Raw genomic sequence first — 16,175 nt, forward strand, 5'->3', positions numbered from 1 at the left:
CTGACAGTTTCTGGGTGTTCTATATTCTGCTTGATTTCGTAACTCACTGGCACTTCCACCCATGGACATCTGGGCTTGGCTCCACCCAAATGTCCAAGGTTACGGTGGTGGACACTGCTCAGCTCTCCCTTGATGTGGTCCTTCTGTGACACAGGTCTGACCTGCCATTGACAAATCTGGTGGGAATTCTTTCCTTCCCTCTCCATACCCCACTCGCGCCAGGACATCCCCTCCCCGCTTTGGAAGGTCCTTCTCCATCTCCTTCTCCGTGGACCCTCTTCTCCAGGGTTCTGTCACCACCAGCCCTTTGCTCCTCAATCAGTTGCCTCTCATGTCCCTTCTGTAAACCAACAATCATAAATCTATCTTCACCTCCAGCCTCTCCCCGCTTAAGCGCCATACCAATTGTCTAGCAGTGCTGAGCATTTCTCCTTGAAGGGCTTGCAGGAAACTCAAACTTGCATCCAAGACTAAAAAGCATTGCTTCTTCCATCACTGGGATTGCCCATAGTGGTTGAATGCGCCCACAGCCGCCCAGACCCATGGCTGGCTTCCACACTCCGTGTCTAGTTATAAAGTCCTATCAGTTCTTCCTAAAATCCTTAATGAATTCATTCTACCTGCTGCCGTCACACTGAGAGTTACGATTTTTCTCCTGGACGAGTGCTGCTCAGTTCACCTTCCAGGCTTGACTGCGCCCTGCCGTCTTCTGCCAGGATAATCTAAGTAAGATACAAACATAGCCATGCCTCTCCCAATTAAAGGTTTTCAATGGCTCTCCCAACATTTCTAGACAGTCAAGTCCAAACTCCTTGACTTGACCTTCACAAGCTGGCCCTTGAGAACTCTCCCACCAGCTCACCCTTCAACTCTCAACCCTCGGACACAGAACTGCTATACTTCTCTGAAGCCGTGTCTTACCATCCTTTCTCTAACTTTGCATAAGCTCTCCCCTCTGCTTAGGGCCTTCCCTACCTGGACTATGGCTATTTATTAAAAAAAAAAAAAATTAAAATCTAAGTGTGCATCTCCTAGGTGAAAACTTTGACACCTCTAGAAAGTCCACCACTCCCTCCTCTATGCTATGTACGTGAACTCCTATAATTTCACCTGGTATATGTAGTAAAATGACCTAGTTACATGCCTCCCTCTCCTACACGACCATGAATTTCCCAAGGGCGGGAGCCAATTCTTCATCTTTCTCTCTCTTCAAAAAATACTGAATGCTTGACATATTCAGGGCTGCGGCTGGTACAGTGGTTTAGGATGCGCACAGGCTTTGGAGCCAGATCTGGGTTCAAATCTTGAGCAAATTAGTTTGAGTCTCGATTCCCTCGTCTCTAAGAATGGGGACAATAACAACAGAAATACCATTATCTGACGCCATTAGAGCTGTTAGTTGATCAATTAACAGAAAAATGTCAGGGAAAGTTGGGAAACATAAAATGACTACTATGCATCTTAAAAATTTTATTTTCACCTCAATATATATATGTATCTTTTCATTCCATTCTCTTGCCACAAGCCCAGGCCTTTCCTGAGAGTGTGTTCTGTATTTTGCTTGATTTCCTCCAGTCTGTTGTCTGGAGTCGCCTATCACTTTTTTGCATAAACTGAAGTCTTTTCCTACAATTTTCAGGTTTGATTTCTTTAAAATGGAACGCAAAAAAAAAAAAAAAGTTTTTTTAAAATTGTGAAACCAATGGATACAGAATCCTTCCCATGCTTTCATGATTTGTCTCCCTTCAATCTTTTATAGTTGTTTGGCTTGGACCTAAATTGACAGCATTAAAAAAAATTACCTCTATTGAGTCTGTCAGAGAATTCATCTTTCATCAACACCTCTTTCTTTGGCATTCCCGCTTCACTGGTTTACATAGTGTTTAATGCAATTACATACTCATAGTATCAGTACTGGGGGCACAAACAGGTTGGAAAGTAAACAGAACACAGAGGACTCGAGCATCACCCTCCCAGGTGGAGCTGAGCCACCCAGGTACACAAGCCCCCAACAGTGAGTGTATGAATCATGTCATTTTATTTCTGGTGTTTGACGCTTTGACAGATAGGGTCTTCCTTGCTGATCCTGCAGAGACCGCCCCTCCTAGGATAGGCCAATTCCTAGAGAAAGGAAACAACTCTGATTTGTTTGTGTTTGGAGTTCCCATCGTGGCATAGCGGAAAAGTAACCTACTAGGAACCATGAGGTTTCCGGTTCGATCCCTGGGTTAAGGATCTGGCGTTGCTGTGAGCTGTGGTGTAGGCCGCAGAGGCGGCTCGAATCTGGCGTTGCTGTGACTGTGGTGATTTGCTTGTGTGAACATGCCTTCCATGTGCAAACCAACCAATCCAGAGTCCATACCTCTCCACTGCTTCACTGAGTTCTCACTCTCAGGACCACTGTTCCCTGCTCTGATCACCTCAAGGCCAGGAACCAGGGGTATGTGTGTGTGTGGCGGGGGTATAGCTGGTATATTAAATTAAGAATGTGTCAGGAGTTCCCACTGTGTCACAGTGGGTTAGGAACCTGATCGCAGCAGCTCAGACGGCCAAGGAGATACGGGATTCAATCCCCAGCCCTGTGCAGTGGGTTAAAGGATCCAGCATTGCTGAAGCTGTGGTCTAGGTTGCAGCTGCGGCTCAACTTTAATCCCTGGCCTGGGAACTTCCGTGTGCCGCAGGCATAGCCACCTAAAAATTAAAAAATTAAGAAAGTGCTGATTATGACCTGCTGAATGAGGAGGCACAAGCCACCCACGTGGGGTCAGTAGGCAGCTCCCCCAGCATCTGAACTCCCACCCGTGAGAGTAAAACCCCTGGGTCATTTTGACTGAAGGTACAGTTTCAATACACCCACACAAAGAAAGTCAGGTCGCAAGAGTTATTACTTACAGATCCCAGAAACCAGGGCTGGGGGGCCCGGGGAGCCAGGAGAAGGTCCGTCCTCTGACATCCCAGGTGTCCAGCAAGCAGGATACACAGCAGAGTAGCAAGCACCTGTGACTTATAAGATGGCTGGGGAGGAGGTCTCAAGCTCCATTCAAAATGGTTATTTTCAAAGATGCCCCAGGAAAAAGCCACGTGGGAACTTGGGGCGGGAATCCTAAACTCAGGTCCTTAGCTAAATGTCCAGGCTCTGGCCACGAACAGGGCTATTTTATTGAAAAATCCTAGGCAGCAACTCAAAATAGCTGTTTTCTCATCACACCAGATAACTAAGGATGCTCTCCACCCCCCAGAGCCTGAAATGATCCAAACTAGTCAATCCTGACCCCGTTTCCCCTGACTTGCCCACTCCTTCCTGTGATAAGCACAGCAAAAGCTGTTGCCCATGCTTCTCCCTGCTCGCCCTGCCTCCTGAGGGGCCCTGGTGTTTTCCCCTGTGCCCCCCCCCCCGTGCTGTGGCGTGACACCCCCCCCTCCTCTTGGGACCTGTGAGTCCCCACAGACTATCTTCTCAGTGGCCGGTCATCTCTCAATTGCTCAGCACTGCCTCACCTAAGAGACGCTTGAAGCTCTATTTGCAAGCTCGTTCTACCTGCACTAGTCTGTGGGTTAGTGGTCATGGAGCGGCTGTTGTCTGGAAGATCCAGTTATAAGAAGGGCAGGTAAGAAAGCTTCTGCGGTAGTCACCTTGGGGTGACCTGAGGTACCTGTCCCCGTGCACAGCACATCAAAGCATCCCATTGTTAGCTCCGGTCGCAGGGAAGAGGGGTCCCGGCCCTCAAGGCACCTTCGACAACCAGGGGCTCTGTCGAGGGCTCCTCACCTGGCCTAGAGGGGCAGAAAAGGCTCCCTGGGATCTGAAGGAGAAGGAGGACCTGGACAGGTAGGAAGGTTTCTGGACGAGCAAATGGCAGATGCCAAGGCCTACAGGAAAGGACTTAAGCGGCAGGTTGTCCGCGCTTAGCACAATGCCTAGGTCACGGGAGGTGTGCCAGCCAGCTTTGGTTTTACATTTCATATAAAGCGAGGCAGGTACAGGCTCGGCAATCGGGAGCGGACTGCTGAAGACAGGCTCTGACTGTGTCTACACTTGGATGTGAGCAGGAGCCTCCTGCTTCATGGAGACACGTGCAGCGTGGGGCCACTTCCCACGGTGGAGCATCGGCCGTGCATTTACAAACTGCACGTCCCTTCTATGTGCCTGGATCGGGGCCAATCACCGGGCAGAGTTCATAGCCAGGACACAGACCCAGCCCCTGGAGACCTCACGAGGAAGGGGGTCCCTGCCCAGGACACAGATGGGGCAGGCCAGCTGAGGCTGGGCGGCGGCTCCAGGGGCAGCAGGGGGTGGGGGTCCCCAGGGCTCCCGCCTGTCCAGGTCCCTGAAGCCAGCAGCCTGGGGAAGAGCATTGTTTTTATAGAACACGGGGGCTAGAACCTTCTGGACTGGTTTGGCTCCAGGTAGGATCATGAGTCAGAAATGCCGCTGTGTTTCAGTCACGACACGGTCCCACGACCTGGATGTGTTTCCTCATCCACAGAGAGGAACAACCTCTAACTTCTCTCTTTCCTGCTGGGAGCGGGACAAGGTCATGAGAATTCACTGAAAGACCAGGAGACCTTCCATCAGCAACAGGAGGATCCCAGCTCTCGCCCTTCCGCCTGGTGGGAATCTCAGCACTGATCCCGCGGGATCCTTTCCTCTTTTATCTTTGGTGAAAAACCTACGACGCTTTCACAGGATCCAAAGAGATCAGAAGGTGCTCAAGCCACAAGTCAAGGTCAGCCACGGTTCCTCATACAGAGGAGAAGAAGGGGAAACAGAGGCTGAGAGCAAGTCTCTCACACAACTTCCATTTAAATTAAACTTCCTTTAATGAAATAAAAAACAAATGGTGCATTGCATAATATTTCGTGGTCACAGTATAAAACAATACAGTTAGATCATAGAACATCAGATATAGACAAAAATACACAAGACCCTTTCTCTGTCTATGGAACATTCGGCAGATCCTGATGTACCACACTAAAAAAAAAAAAAAAAAAAAAAAAAAGGTCAACTTTTTTTTTTTTTTTTTCTCCTGGTGATCTGCACATGATATTTATCACTGAGAATTTGGTCAAACAGCGGAGGAGAACTTACCCAAATCCCAGTTCCCTTCTTCCTCTGTTGTCATCCGTGAAGCTAAAAAACAAAAGTTTTCTGAAAGTAGCAAGTTGTCTAGTATTGCTTATTATTTCTGCTAAAAAGGCTCAGTCTTTGGCTCACAGATGTCAGAGACAAACTCATGGCTGCAGGCTGTCTGCAAAGCAAGAAGCAAGAGCCACCCGGGAAAACAGACAGGGGTGCGGGCGGGCAGGACCGCCTTTACCAGAATCTTAGGGAAAGCCACGTGGAGAGAAGGGGAGAAAACACTCATAAATACGTTTCTAAGGTGAGATTTAAAATCCAGTTGGTGAGCCAGAGTTCCACTGTGCCATGAAAAATCACTGAAGTTGTTAAAAAGTCAGAGTTTGCATTTTCTTTTTTTCTTTTTTTCAAAGTGAAACGTGTATGTAAACATTCTAAAGTAAACCACTGAAAGGAATTTTGAGGCTTCTGTCTGAATACAGCATAGGCTCTTTCTAGTATATTTTCATGATGAGAAAAAAACCCAAAAAACCTGCAGACTTTTTATCAAGTTTCCTTGTCTTGAGCAGTGCAATTTCCTCTGTGCGAATCGTGGCTAGGTCGTTCCATTCATACAAGTGCTTCTGGCAGGAATCTCTTCCAGAAGAGCACTTTGGGGGGTGGGGGGGGCCCTATTTGGTACAACAAAAGAGGACATCTCACACTTTTGACAGGACACGCATTCCAGCCAAGTTTATGCCCTTGGGAGGAACAAGGTCCTTGATACAACACCCTGGCATTTCTCCCCACTTCGTACCTGCCCACTGGACAGAGGGTGCGGCTGGGGGTGGGGCGGGTCAATGCCTTAGCAACCCCAGCCTTGAACTTCAGTGGCAGTTTGAAAGGAAATGGTACAGTGTGTGCTCACGCGTCACCTTTCCTACCATGTATGTGCTGTGACCCAGCCATGGTCTTACATACACCTGGGGCCACACAGCACGGTCACGTCGAAAGCCAAGTCCCCTTTCTCCTACCAAGAGCGTGCACTACGACAATCCTGAATCTTCTCTTGGTGGCATGGTAACTGCAAGGGCTCAAAGGGCAACGGGCTGTTCCTAACACACCACCTGCTTCTGTGTGTTCACTCTTGAATCCCTATTTACACAAGCACCTGTGGCCCACCTCCTCTGAAACAGCACAGTGAGGAGAGGCGACATCAGAAACACCCAAATCTAGTGCTTCCGAGGCCTCCTCCCCAGATCCTCTTGTCACCCAGGCTCTGGGGGCGCGTACCCGCTGCCTGTCTTCCTGCCACAGATGTTAGGGCTGGAATTCGTCTGCGCTGCTGCTGTTAGTGCAGAATCCAGTTTCTATCACATGAGTGGTCCCATCAGTGGGCAAAACTCAGACGAAAAACTTGGTGGAAACTGCCTGGGGGGGGACGGCGGGGGGGGTTGGAGGGCGAGCTGGTGACAAGTGCAGAAGGAATCTTGGGCAGCAGAGTGAGGGAAGCGGAAGGAAGAGGGTGGGCCAGGAGTCCGGCTCGTCCGGCCCATTGTGACAAAGAGCCACACATGAATGGCCATCATTTTGTATTACTTTATTGCTCAAAACAAATGAATCTCTTTTTTTCCCCTTTGGAAGACAGAGCAGTGTTCGATCCTTCAGAGCCGGGATAAAAGCACAGAGGACTGCAATGCAGAGCACGAGGACCGGTGGCCCTCAGAAAGCCCCGCTGGGATGCTTCCGAAAGGCCAACACTGGGCGGGGGGAGACACTTCAGGGAGCGGAGGGTCCCTTGGGTCCTTGTCCCACGCCCCGTACAAGGGATCAGGCAAAACGGGCTGCTCTCAGATCTACTCTGTAGGCTGTTCACGTGGCAATAAATTGCTGGGTTTCCTTTGTGTTTCTAATGGGAAAGCAAACCGACCACAAAGTATACCCTTCCTCACCAACCCCTGCCGGGGATCGTAAAAAGACTCCAAGGACTTAAAAGGTCATAGGAAACGCGTGGTTCTTCTTGGTGATTTCTGATTCCGTGAAGGCAGTCTTGCAAGTGGCAAGTTGGTGCCACGTTAAGTAGCCCAAACAGCCCGTGAAAGATGCGAGGTGTCTCTGGGTCCCCTGCAAAGGGCAGGGTGGGGAATGTAGGTGGCCTCTTCCGCCTGTCATACCTCTGGCACCACTGACCCTCCCGGCATGAGCTGCAGAAATCTAACTCCCCGCCCCCCACCTCCTCCCAGGCACGGTGGCCTCAGAGCTACAGGAGTGACTGTTCCTTTCCTTGTTCCCCGATGGCCTCCTCCTTGCAGTCCTTCTCACTGCCCTGGATAGAGGTGGCTGGGTAGTTTTCTTCATACTCATTCTTAAGGCTAAGGTGGCAAGATAAGGTGCTTGGTGGAGAGCCAAATTCTCGATTCCAGGGCCACTTCGGCACTCGCACATAAAGCAAATACGGAAGAAATGGAGAGGGGGGCGGAGAGGCAAAAAAAAAAAAAAAACCCAAACCCAAACAAAATGTATCTGGGCTCAATAGGAAGTTACGTACTGCAAGTTTAGATTTCAAATGTAGTCTCAACCCCTGAAAATAGGGGGTGGGGGCGGGGAGTCAAAGCCACAAATGAGCCTTCGGCCCTGGTCTGTGCTGTCCCCTCGGCCGGGGTAGCGCGTCGCCCCTAGCAGCTCTCGCCACGGGCCTCCCTCGCGGACGCCGGCTCGCAAGCGGCAGTTCCGTCCTCATCCGAGACAAAGGACTCTGAACGCCGTCACCCCTTCCTCCCCGCAACCCCTCGGAACAAAAGCTATACACACACACGAGTCAGAGATCTCTACGCCAGTAGGAGAAACAAATTAGACGAAGGTTAACCATTAAAAAGCCGCCGTTGGGAGAACACACACTCGATTGTTCGCTCAGAAAGTGCCGTGGGAAGAAGAGCCGTGTGCTGGTAAACATCTCCGCGCTCAGAACTTGACATGCAGAAAAGAGAGAGCGCCAGGTCCCACCTGAGATTAGAGAGGACTGGTTTTTAGAGTAACACGCTTCGCGTTAAAAGCTCACTGTCCTCTTCTCGCCCAAATTGCTCCTCGGCCGTCCGGCTGCCCCGGTCCTCCCGGCCCCGCCTAGTCCATCTCCATGGACATGAGCCGGCGGCGCTCCCGCCTGGTCTCCTGGACCTCCTTCTTACAGCACCAGTGGGAGCTGCAGTACCCGATGAGGCAGGACAGGAGCCCGATGACCGTGGACAGGCCGACGCCGATCAGCAGCGGGTACTTGAAGGCGTTCAGCACTGGGAGGGAGAGAGCAAAGGCAAAGTGACCGGTTAGAGATGCGAGGGGGCTTCCAGGAAGAGCACCGCTGCCCCGCTCCACTGGGGCAGGGTCTCCCCCGGGGAATCGGACCTCATGCATCCTGTACTCAGCACCCACCTAGCACAGTGCTTGAGGCAGAAGCGGCTCAGCCGCAGCTGCCAAGAAATGAGCAAATGTCTCCCCACCCAGTTCTCTGGAGGGACCAAAAAAAAAAAAAAAAAAAAGAAAAAAGAAAAAACCAGAAAAAAAGATTTCCTTCGATGTCTTTGAATGTCAACTTGCTTCTTTTTAGGGTTTTGGCAGGAGATTGATTTTTAAAAGTCAGTATAAGGGCACCACACATTCAGCAGCAGATGCATCCTTTAAAAAAATCATACGTAAATCAATTCCATGCATCAAATAACTGAAGTGTACTAGGGAGCTATTTTAAGTAACACTGTAGTAAATTATCTAGCAAAGTGAATAATCACTCCCTACTTGTTTGGTAAATCTGCGTTTTCATAGGGAGTAACTTCCAGCAAGAAATCTCTAGGATGCAAATAAGTATAAACGACTAAGTTTCAGGAATGCACAAACACTGTTCAGATCCCACACCCCCCAAAGCCCACAATCCCTTCCCCCAAAGGACCAGCACGCCCTGGGTGGGTGCTAGCACTGTGCTTGTTGCCTGACATTTAGCACAACAGCCCTCCGAGAGATTATCATCCCTTTTACAAAAGAGGAAATGAAGAATTAGAAAGGCTAAGTCATCGGGGGAAGAGCTGGGGCTCCAATTCCAGCCTCCCCCAAATGGACAAATCATCAGGGAAACACACTCAAAGCCTCCTCAGAGGGACATGGACTTGAATTCTTTCCATGAGTTTTTTCAATTACTGTTTCCTTTGATGCTTTCTGCGGGGAAGACATGTCTCTTATGCACCCAGGAATACCCCTGCCCCCAACTCTGGGATGCTCAGGGAGCAGAGGGGTGGGGGGGGGGCCTCTGACCACCTAGTTAGGCTGACTGTGGTGGTCAGTGTGGACCAACAAGGTGGGAAGCTCCCCCTCCCATCTCAGGGTTCCATGAAGAACCCCCTCTGTGCTAGTGACACCAGGGGGAGCCCCCATTTTCCAAGAAGCAGAACCAGTAGGACGGCAAGAGGGGCAGGAACCCACCCCGCAGCCCCTCCTGGAGGCCTGGACCTGCTCTCTCGATGCTATTCTCTGCCCTTGCCCAGCAGACCCTGTGCCAACCCTAGGACACGGCAAAGTGGGAGGGCACAGAATTTATAGAAAGTATCGAAAATCTTTCCAGTGAGTCTTAAAAATCATTTCCCAATGGTGCCTCCAGCACACAGGCTATATCAGAGCTGGGAAAACAGCAAGGGCTGCATGTGCTCCTTCTGGGTCCAGGCCCGGGCCAGGTCTAGAGAGAAAGCAGGCACATTCCTCAAAGGGTGGGGACCTGGATCCCGTCAGTGGCAGCAGAGCACAGAGAGAAGACATTCCCCAAACACTGAGACAGTGATCTGTGTGTCATTCTTACCATCCATCTTCACAGTTATAAAGATGGGCTTGGACTGGATCTCTGCCTCCTTCTGCCAGGAACCTGTGGGTGACTTCACCCACGGAGTCACGGAGCAGTAGTAGTTGCCAAAGTCCTGGTCCTCGGAGCCATGCACTTGCAGCAAGAATTCCAGCACGCTCACGCGCTCCAGGCTGAGGCCACTCTTCCAGTCCCTCTCGGCTGTGTTCACAATCCCCTTCCGATCCAGGGATGACAGGAGGACCGGAGCCTTGTCCAGGCCGAAGGAGTGCACCGCAAACCAGGACACGTCAAAGGCCATGTCATCTGTGGATTAGCAAGCCAAAACCCTGGGGTCAGTGCCACGGGCAGAAGTACCAAGTACGGCTGCCACACCTCAACCCGACAGCGGGCCAGCAGAGCCCACAAGCCTTAGGTCTCCCCGAATCTTCTCCATGAGCCCATAAAGAAGGTACCACCACACTCCTCACCCTATGGCGGGACCAAATACCTTGTTTGAGGTCACAGCCAGGAGGTGGCAGAGCGCGTGGCTTAACCCAGAAGTCTAGCTCCAGAATCCACCCTCTTAACCAGGCCACTGCCACCATCCAGCTTAAGGGGGCAGAGCCCAAACCTGTCTCCCCCAGGGAACATAGGACAGAGAGTGGTATGTGGTGACATTGCTTGTTCTGTCTCCTAGACAAAGCAGGGTCCTTTGCCACTTCAGGCAGCAGAACCCAAGACTGGAAGGGCACTAAAATCCTAAGGAACAGCCTGCACAGAAACTGGATCATACAAAATGGAGCGTTGTAAACAGTTTAGGTGTTATTCTTTGCTGTGATAGTTTCCCCCTGAAGAGCTTAAGTTCAAAACAAGAGGAAAAACTGTCAAGCTGAGAAAATTGAACCGTTTCACAGTCCCAGAGAGTAAGGCTGCAGCATCGTAAAGTACTCTGCAAAATTAAGGTTCTAACAGCCTCGAATAAATTAATGTGGGCATAAGAGGAAGATGACTTTGGCTCAAGTGGTAATTCTCACGGAACGTGGCAACAGAGCGCACAGCATAAGCCCTTGACCTCTTCCTTTGGCTGTAACCAAGTGACACCCGCTGTGTCAGGTCTGAGAGGCACCCAGCAAGCAAGGACTGGGAGGCCACAAACACTGCTTTACCTTGAACTCACTTCGCAAGGCTTCCCATACACATGTAAAATAACACACTTTTTGTGAAACAAAAAGCAGCATTTATTCATTTAGTAAAAATACACTCATCACCTCAAAAGGCACCTTATAAGGCAGATACATTACATTCAGATGTTTATATATTAAGGAAGAATGTAAGCAAAACTAAAAAGCAAAAACTTCTATAAAATTATCCAAATGATCATTCCCTTTCAATTTACTCTCAAAATGTGACGAGCCACAGGCAAATCTCAACTCGACTGCAGGCAACAGCAGCCTTCTGCTCTGATGCCCCGGCATCTTTTTCTCTCCCCGTCGACCCACTGTGGCACTTGAGCATAACACCGGATTGTTCCCAGTGTGTAGGTCATCTCTCACCAAGAAGACCAATTCCCCAGGGGCAGAAGGAGTGGCACAGACGTCCTCACATGCTCACAGTGCTCACCAGGCACCCATGTCACTCCCAGGTACTCCGCGCACACCAGCTCAGAGCGGCTGTCACCGGTAGGCACTGGGTGGTTACTGAAACCGAGAAGTCACACCTGTCCCTGTTATTGATGCTCAGACTCTAAACCCAGCCCTGCCATGCTTCATAATGCAGTGGCCAGGCTGCAAGGTCAGCTACCCAGGCTAGAATCCTAGCACCAGCTCTTGTTAGCCACGTGACCTGGGGGAGTCCCTTAAGCTCACTGTGACTTAGTGTCCTGAAAAAAGAAATTACAACAGTACCCACAGTTAGCTAACTTTATAAAACGCTTAGGGAGTTCCCGTTGTGGCTCAGCGATAATGAACCTGACTGGTATCCATGAGGATGCAGGTTTGATCCCTGGCTCCGCTCAGTGGATTAAGGATCCAGTGATGCCGTGAGCTGCTGTGTAGGTTGCAGACTTGGCTCGGATCTTGCATTGCTGTGGCTGTAGCACAGACTGGCAGCTGTAGCTCCGATTTGACCCCTAGCCTGGGAACTTTCATATGTCATGGGTGCTGCCACAAAAAAAAATTTTTTTGTGTGCTTAGAACCACACCTGGAATACAACAAGCACTCCGTAAAAGCTGGCCGCTGTGAACATCCTTATCCCCACAGTTCAGCCTCTAAGCTCTGCACTAGGAGATGATGGGCCAGGAAGGGCATTTCTACCTGTCGCAGGTGCTCCTGGCGCCCCGCCCTGACCAGCTGGAGCACTGGGCCCCCAGCTGCTGTAGGTGTGGCTGCTAAGCTCTCACACCTGTATCCTTCTGCAAAGGCCTGGCCTTAGCTGGCAGAAGCCACCACCCGGAGGGCACCCCTGCCCCCCCCCACAAAGGGGTGAAGAAACACTACCCCTCCCCAGCCATCCATTGTGACAATGACTGACTAATTGGGGGGTGGGGAGGATACAAAAGCCCAGTCCATCAGCTCAAGGAGGTCTGGCACTGTGGTGCAGCGGGTGCGCGGAGCGCCCCCAGGGAGGTAGATCTGTTCTGAATTCACATTTTGTCTGGCTCCCTTCCCTGATCCCTCACTCCCTCATGGTTTCCTCCTGAGAGAATGTCTTCAATTAATCACTCACATGCTTGTCTCAAGCGCTGCTTCTAGGGAGCCTGACCTCAGACGCCTCCTCTAAAGGGCGTGATCCACCCCGGCCCTCCCCCTGCCTGGGCGTAGGAGCCCCTTGGCGCTTGGCCCAGCTGGGTCCTGTGTCCTTACCAGAAGAGAATTCCTTCAGAGCGCACAGGCTGCATGGGGAAAAGTGAAATTACGGCTGGTGTTTAATTATTCAGAATCTTCTACCCATGCAGTCCGAGAGTGCAAAGTTCTGGAAAATTATGATCTGCAAGATAACAGCTACCTGTAGCTTTTGCAATTACACTGGAGGAAAAGATTCTGATATTAAGGGCACAATTGGTGACCCATTAATTTACTGAGAAAAAGCATTTAAATGATTTGTTTTTGTATATATCTATAAATGAGCTCTAAAATTAAAGAAAATTTTTTTAAATAAGTGAGCTTTAAGGGTAAATTACTCCGACTTTTTTTTTTTTTTTTTTTTTTTTTTGGTCTTTTGTCTTTTTAGGGCTGCACTGGCGGCATATGGAAGTTCCCAGGCTAGGGGTCTAATCAGAGCTACAGCTGCCAGCCTACACCACAGCCACAGCCATAGCAACATACAATCTGAGCTGTGTCTGCAACCTACACCATAGCTCATGGCAATGCCGGATCCTTAACCCACTGAGCAAGGCCAGGGATCAAACCCGCGTCCTCATGGATCATAGTTGGGTTTGTTAACTACTGAGCCATGATAGACACTCCCCATTACCCCAACTTCTGAAAAGGATCTCTCTGCTTCCCCTTGGCTGGCAGTCTCCCCAGCCGTGGCAGTGCACTCAAGACCCAGCTCCCCCGTCCCAGCCTCCGAGGACAGAGTGGACCTCTCTGTTGGTTAGGATGGGTTTCGTTCCTTTCCTTTGATTACATCTTCCACAAACCCTTCTCCTTTTTCCTACCTCTAAAGCTCAACCACATGCGGGATCCCCGTGAGAATCAATTTTGGCATCCATCCACTCACCCAGGGGTCGGTAACCTACAGCCTGCAGGTCCAGCCCAGCCCCACCTGTTTCTGTAAATAAAGTTTCACCAGAACACAGCTGGGCCATTTGTTCACATCAGTCTCCTCGGCTGCCCTGGCTCTACAGCCAAGCAGAGCAGTGCTGCAAAGCCATCTGGCCCTTGGAGTCAAAACGCTTCCTGCCTGGGCCCTTTACACAGAAGGTTGGCCAGCCCCGAACTCACTGCCACCTGAACCTTCAACTGGAGGCCCTGCGGGAGCCGAGCTCAGGGGGCGGAGGCCCAGGTCGCTGTCCCTGGTGGTCACACGGGGCACCCTACAGCCCACCCTCCCTTCCTAACAGTCTGACCTTTAAACAGGGATTGCACGCCTGCTTCCAGTTTCCACCCCAGGGCCAGGTGGCCCGTGGTCTCCCCACGGAACTTAGTGAACCCTGCACACTTGGGCCTTTTCCTCGTGCAAATGTGTGGGAGGCCAAGGCTCTGCTTGGGTGGAGTGGGCAGGACAGAGGCGCCCAGGGTCAGAGCAAGGGCAGCCCCCAGGCAGGGAGTCAGGGTCTCCGCCGGCTCCTCAGGAGAAGGCACAGGTGGGTACGGTCCTGCTCAGCAACAGAGACACCTCCTGAGGGTCTAAGAGGGAGAGGGGAACAGCACCGGGCCTGAGGGGGCCAAGCGGAAAAGGCATAATGCTGCTGGCCCACAGCCAGGCATCCTGCTGGCAGTGCTGATATTTTCTGCAAAGAAAACATTTCCAAAGATTTCCTAAGAACTTCAACTACAAGAGCAGGCCCAGTTACCTGCCACTTATTTACTCTGCTCTGGATTTCCTCAGAGCATTGTTATCTGATATTATATCACAGGGCGGTTTCTTTCTTCTGTATCTCCTTAATCAAGCTGTTGGATCAGAGCTGCAGCTGAGGCCTACACCACAGCCACAGCAACCCAGGACCTGAGCCACAGATTGTGGCAACGCCAGATCCTTAACTGAGTGAGGCCAGGGAGGGAACCCGCATCCTCATGGACGCTATGTCGGGTTCTTCAGCTGATCACTCTTCCATCCCCCGCATCTAACAGTACCGCAGAGAGAAGGAATCCAATAACTATGTGAATGAAGGAATGAAAGAAAAACAGGGAGGGCGCTGGACTCTGCCCGTGGATTGCAAACCAGCTTGAATCAGCCCCGGAAGTGGCCACTAGATCCCCTTGACAACTCACATTCCAAGGTCTGGCTATGTCTCCCAATCATCTAATGGACTGTGGCCTCCATCCAGCAAGTACTTACTAAACACCTCCTGAGGACCAGGTACTGAGCTCGGTGGTTTGGGATAACAGCTGATCCAAGCCCTGACCTCCGTATCTGTGTCACACAGGGGGGATGCCAGAAGGAACACTTACAAAAAGCAACACGGGGAAGGGGAAAGGCGCGAGAGAAGTACCTGGATCCAGGGCCGCTCCTTCGACAGTGATGATACAAAACAGTTTGATGAGATCTCCCCGGATGACCGATGGCGTGTCTGAGTGCACAGAGGCATTGAACACAGGACCTGGAAGAAAGCAATGCCACTTCATGCTCCTGGTTCACGCTTGTTTCAATGCCACTCTGGGTATGCGAATGGGGCTGCACATGGGCTCCCTTTCCTTGGACCTGGGCTAGAAATGCACAAAATAGGTGTGCTCGGGTTGTTTTTCTTCCGTTCAGGGAGATGCGTGCATTAAGGACATCCAGAGGGGCTTCATCTGAGGATCACAACCACGGTCTCATCAAAGGCCACTCCACCCTCCCATCCTGGTAGAGCCTGGGCTGTTCTCACCTCCGAGTGGCTTATGTCCAGACCAGAGTGGCTCAGAGATCAGAGGGCTCAGGACTAAATCGGAGATGCTTTTGGTCCTGAGAGAGTGAGAAGCCTCATTGGACTGGGTGCTGGCGATGGGCCCTGCTGTGCAGAGGCCGAAATCCAGTAAGGAGGTGGGCATGCCCACAGAGACATTTCTCTGAAGTGCAGTGGGAGCACTAAAGGATTCCAATCCGCTGGGGGAAACTGAGGCCGCAGGGAAATCCCTTTTAAAAACTATGCAGACATGGAGTTCCTTGGTGGTCTAGCAGGTTAAGGATCTAGTGTTGTCACTGCCATGGCTCAGGTGGCTGCTGTGTTGAGGGTTCAATCCCTGGCCTGGGAACAAGGAATGCAGCCAAGAAACAAAGCAAAACAAACCACCCAGACAGGATTTATCGTGTATTCGTCCTGGAAGGCTCCCTCAGTAGCTAGTTTACGTTTATAAAAGACCCCTGTCTTTCTTCCTAAAGCCATGGTTTTCTACATAAACCATGCTGACTCCTCAGAGCACCACCCACTCACCACAAGGCAGAGGAGCTCCTTCTAAATGTGTAAGTTGTCAGGTAATGAGCATACAAATGAGCAAGAAAATATGAAGGGTACAGTATGAAGGACCAGAAGTTGGAAATACCTGCCATAGTCAGTTGGATGCATTTGACTGTATAGACGTTATTATTATGCTATTTCATTACTAGGTACAAATAAACAACTTCTTAAATTAAAAAAAAAAAAAAAAGGTATGCCTTGT

At 50.7% G+C, this 16,175-nt stretch overlaps 1 protein-coding gene across 1 annotated transcript in view; it reads right to left on the reverse strand.

Moving 5' to 3' along the window:
• Positions 1–6,635: 6,635 nt before the first annotated feature.
• PTGFRN (prostaglandin F2 receptor inhibitor) overlaps positions 6,636–16,175 on the reverse strand; it is an 88,096-nt gene continuing 78,556 nt past the window's right edge. Inside the window, exons 7-9 of the mRNA XM_013997237.3 lie at positions 15,029–15,136; positions 9,891–10,196; positions 6,636–8,343 (exon numbers count right to left, since the gene is read on the reverse strand). Of these exons, the coding sequence (XP_013852691.3) occupies positions 8,177–8,343; positions 9,891–10,196; positions 15,029–15,136 (581 nt within the window). The 3' untranslated portion in view covers positions 6,636–8,176. The remainder of the gene's footprint in view (positions 8,344–9,890; positions 10,197–15,028; positions 15,137–16,175) is intronic.

This window comes from Sus scrofa, chromosome 4 (assembly GCF_054392235.1).
Source record: "Sus scrofa isolate SSC_HxYL_T2T_F1_AM1 chromosome 4, Sscrofa_HxYL_maternal_Yorkshire_Landrace_v2.0, whole genome shotgun sequence".
Lineage (NCBI taxonomy): Eukaryota > Metazoa > Chordata > Mammalia > Artiodactyla > Suidae > Sus > Sus scrofa.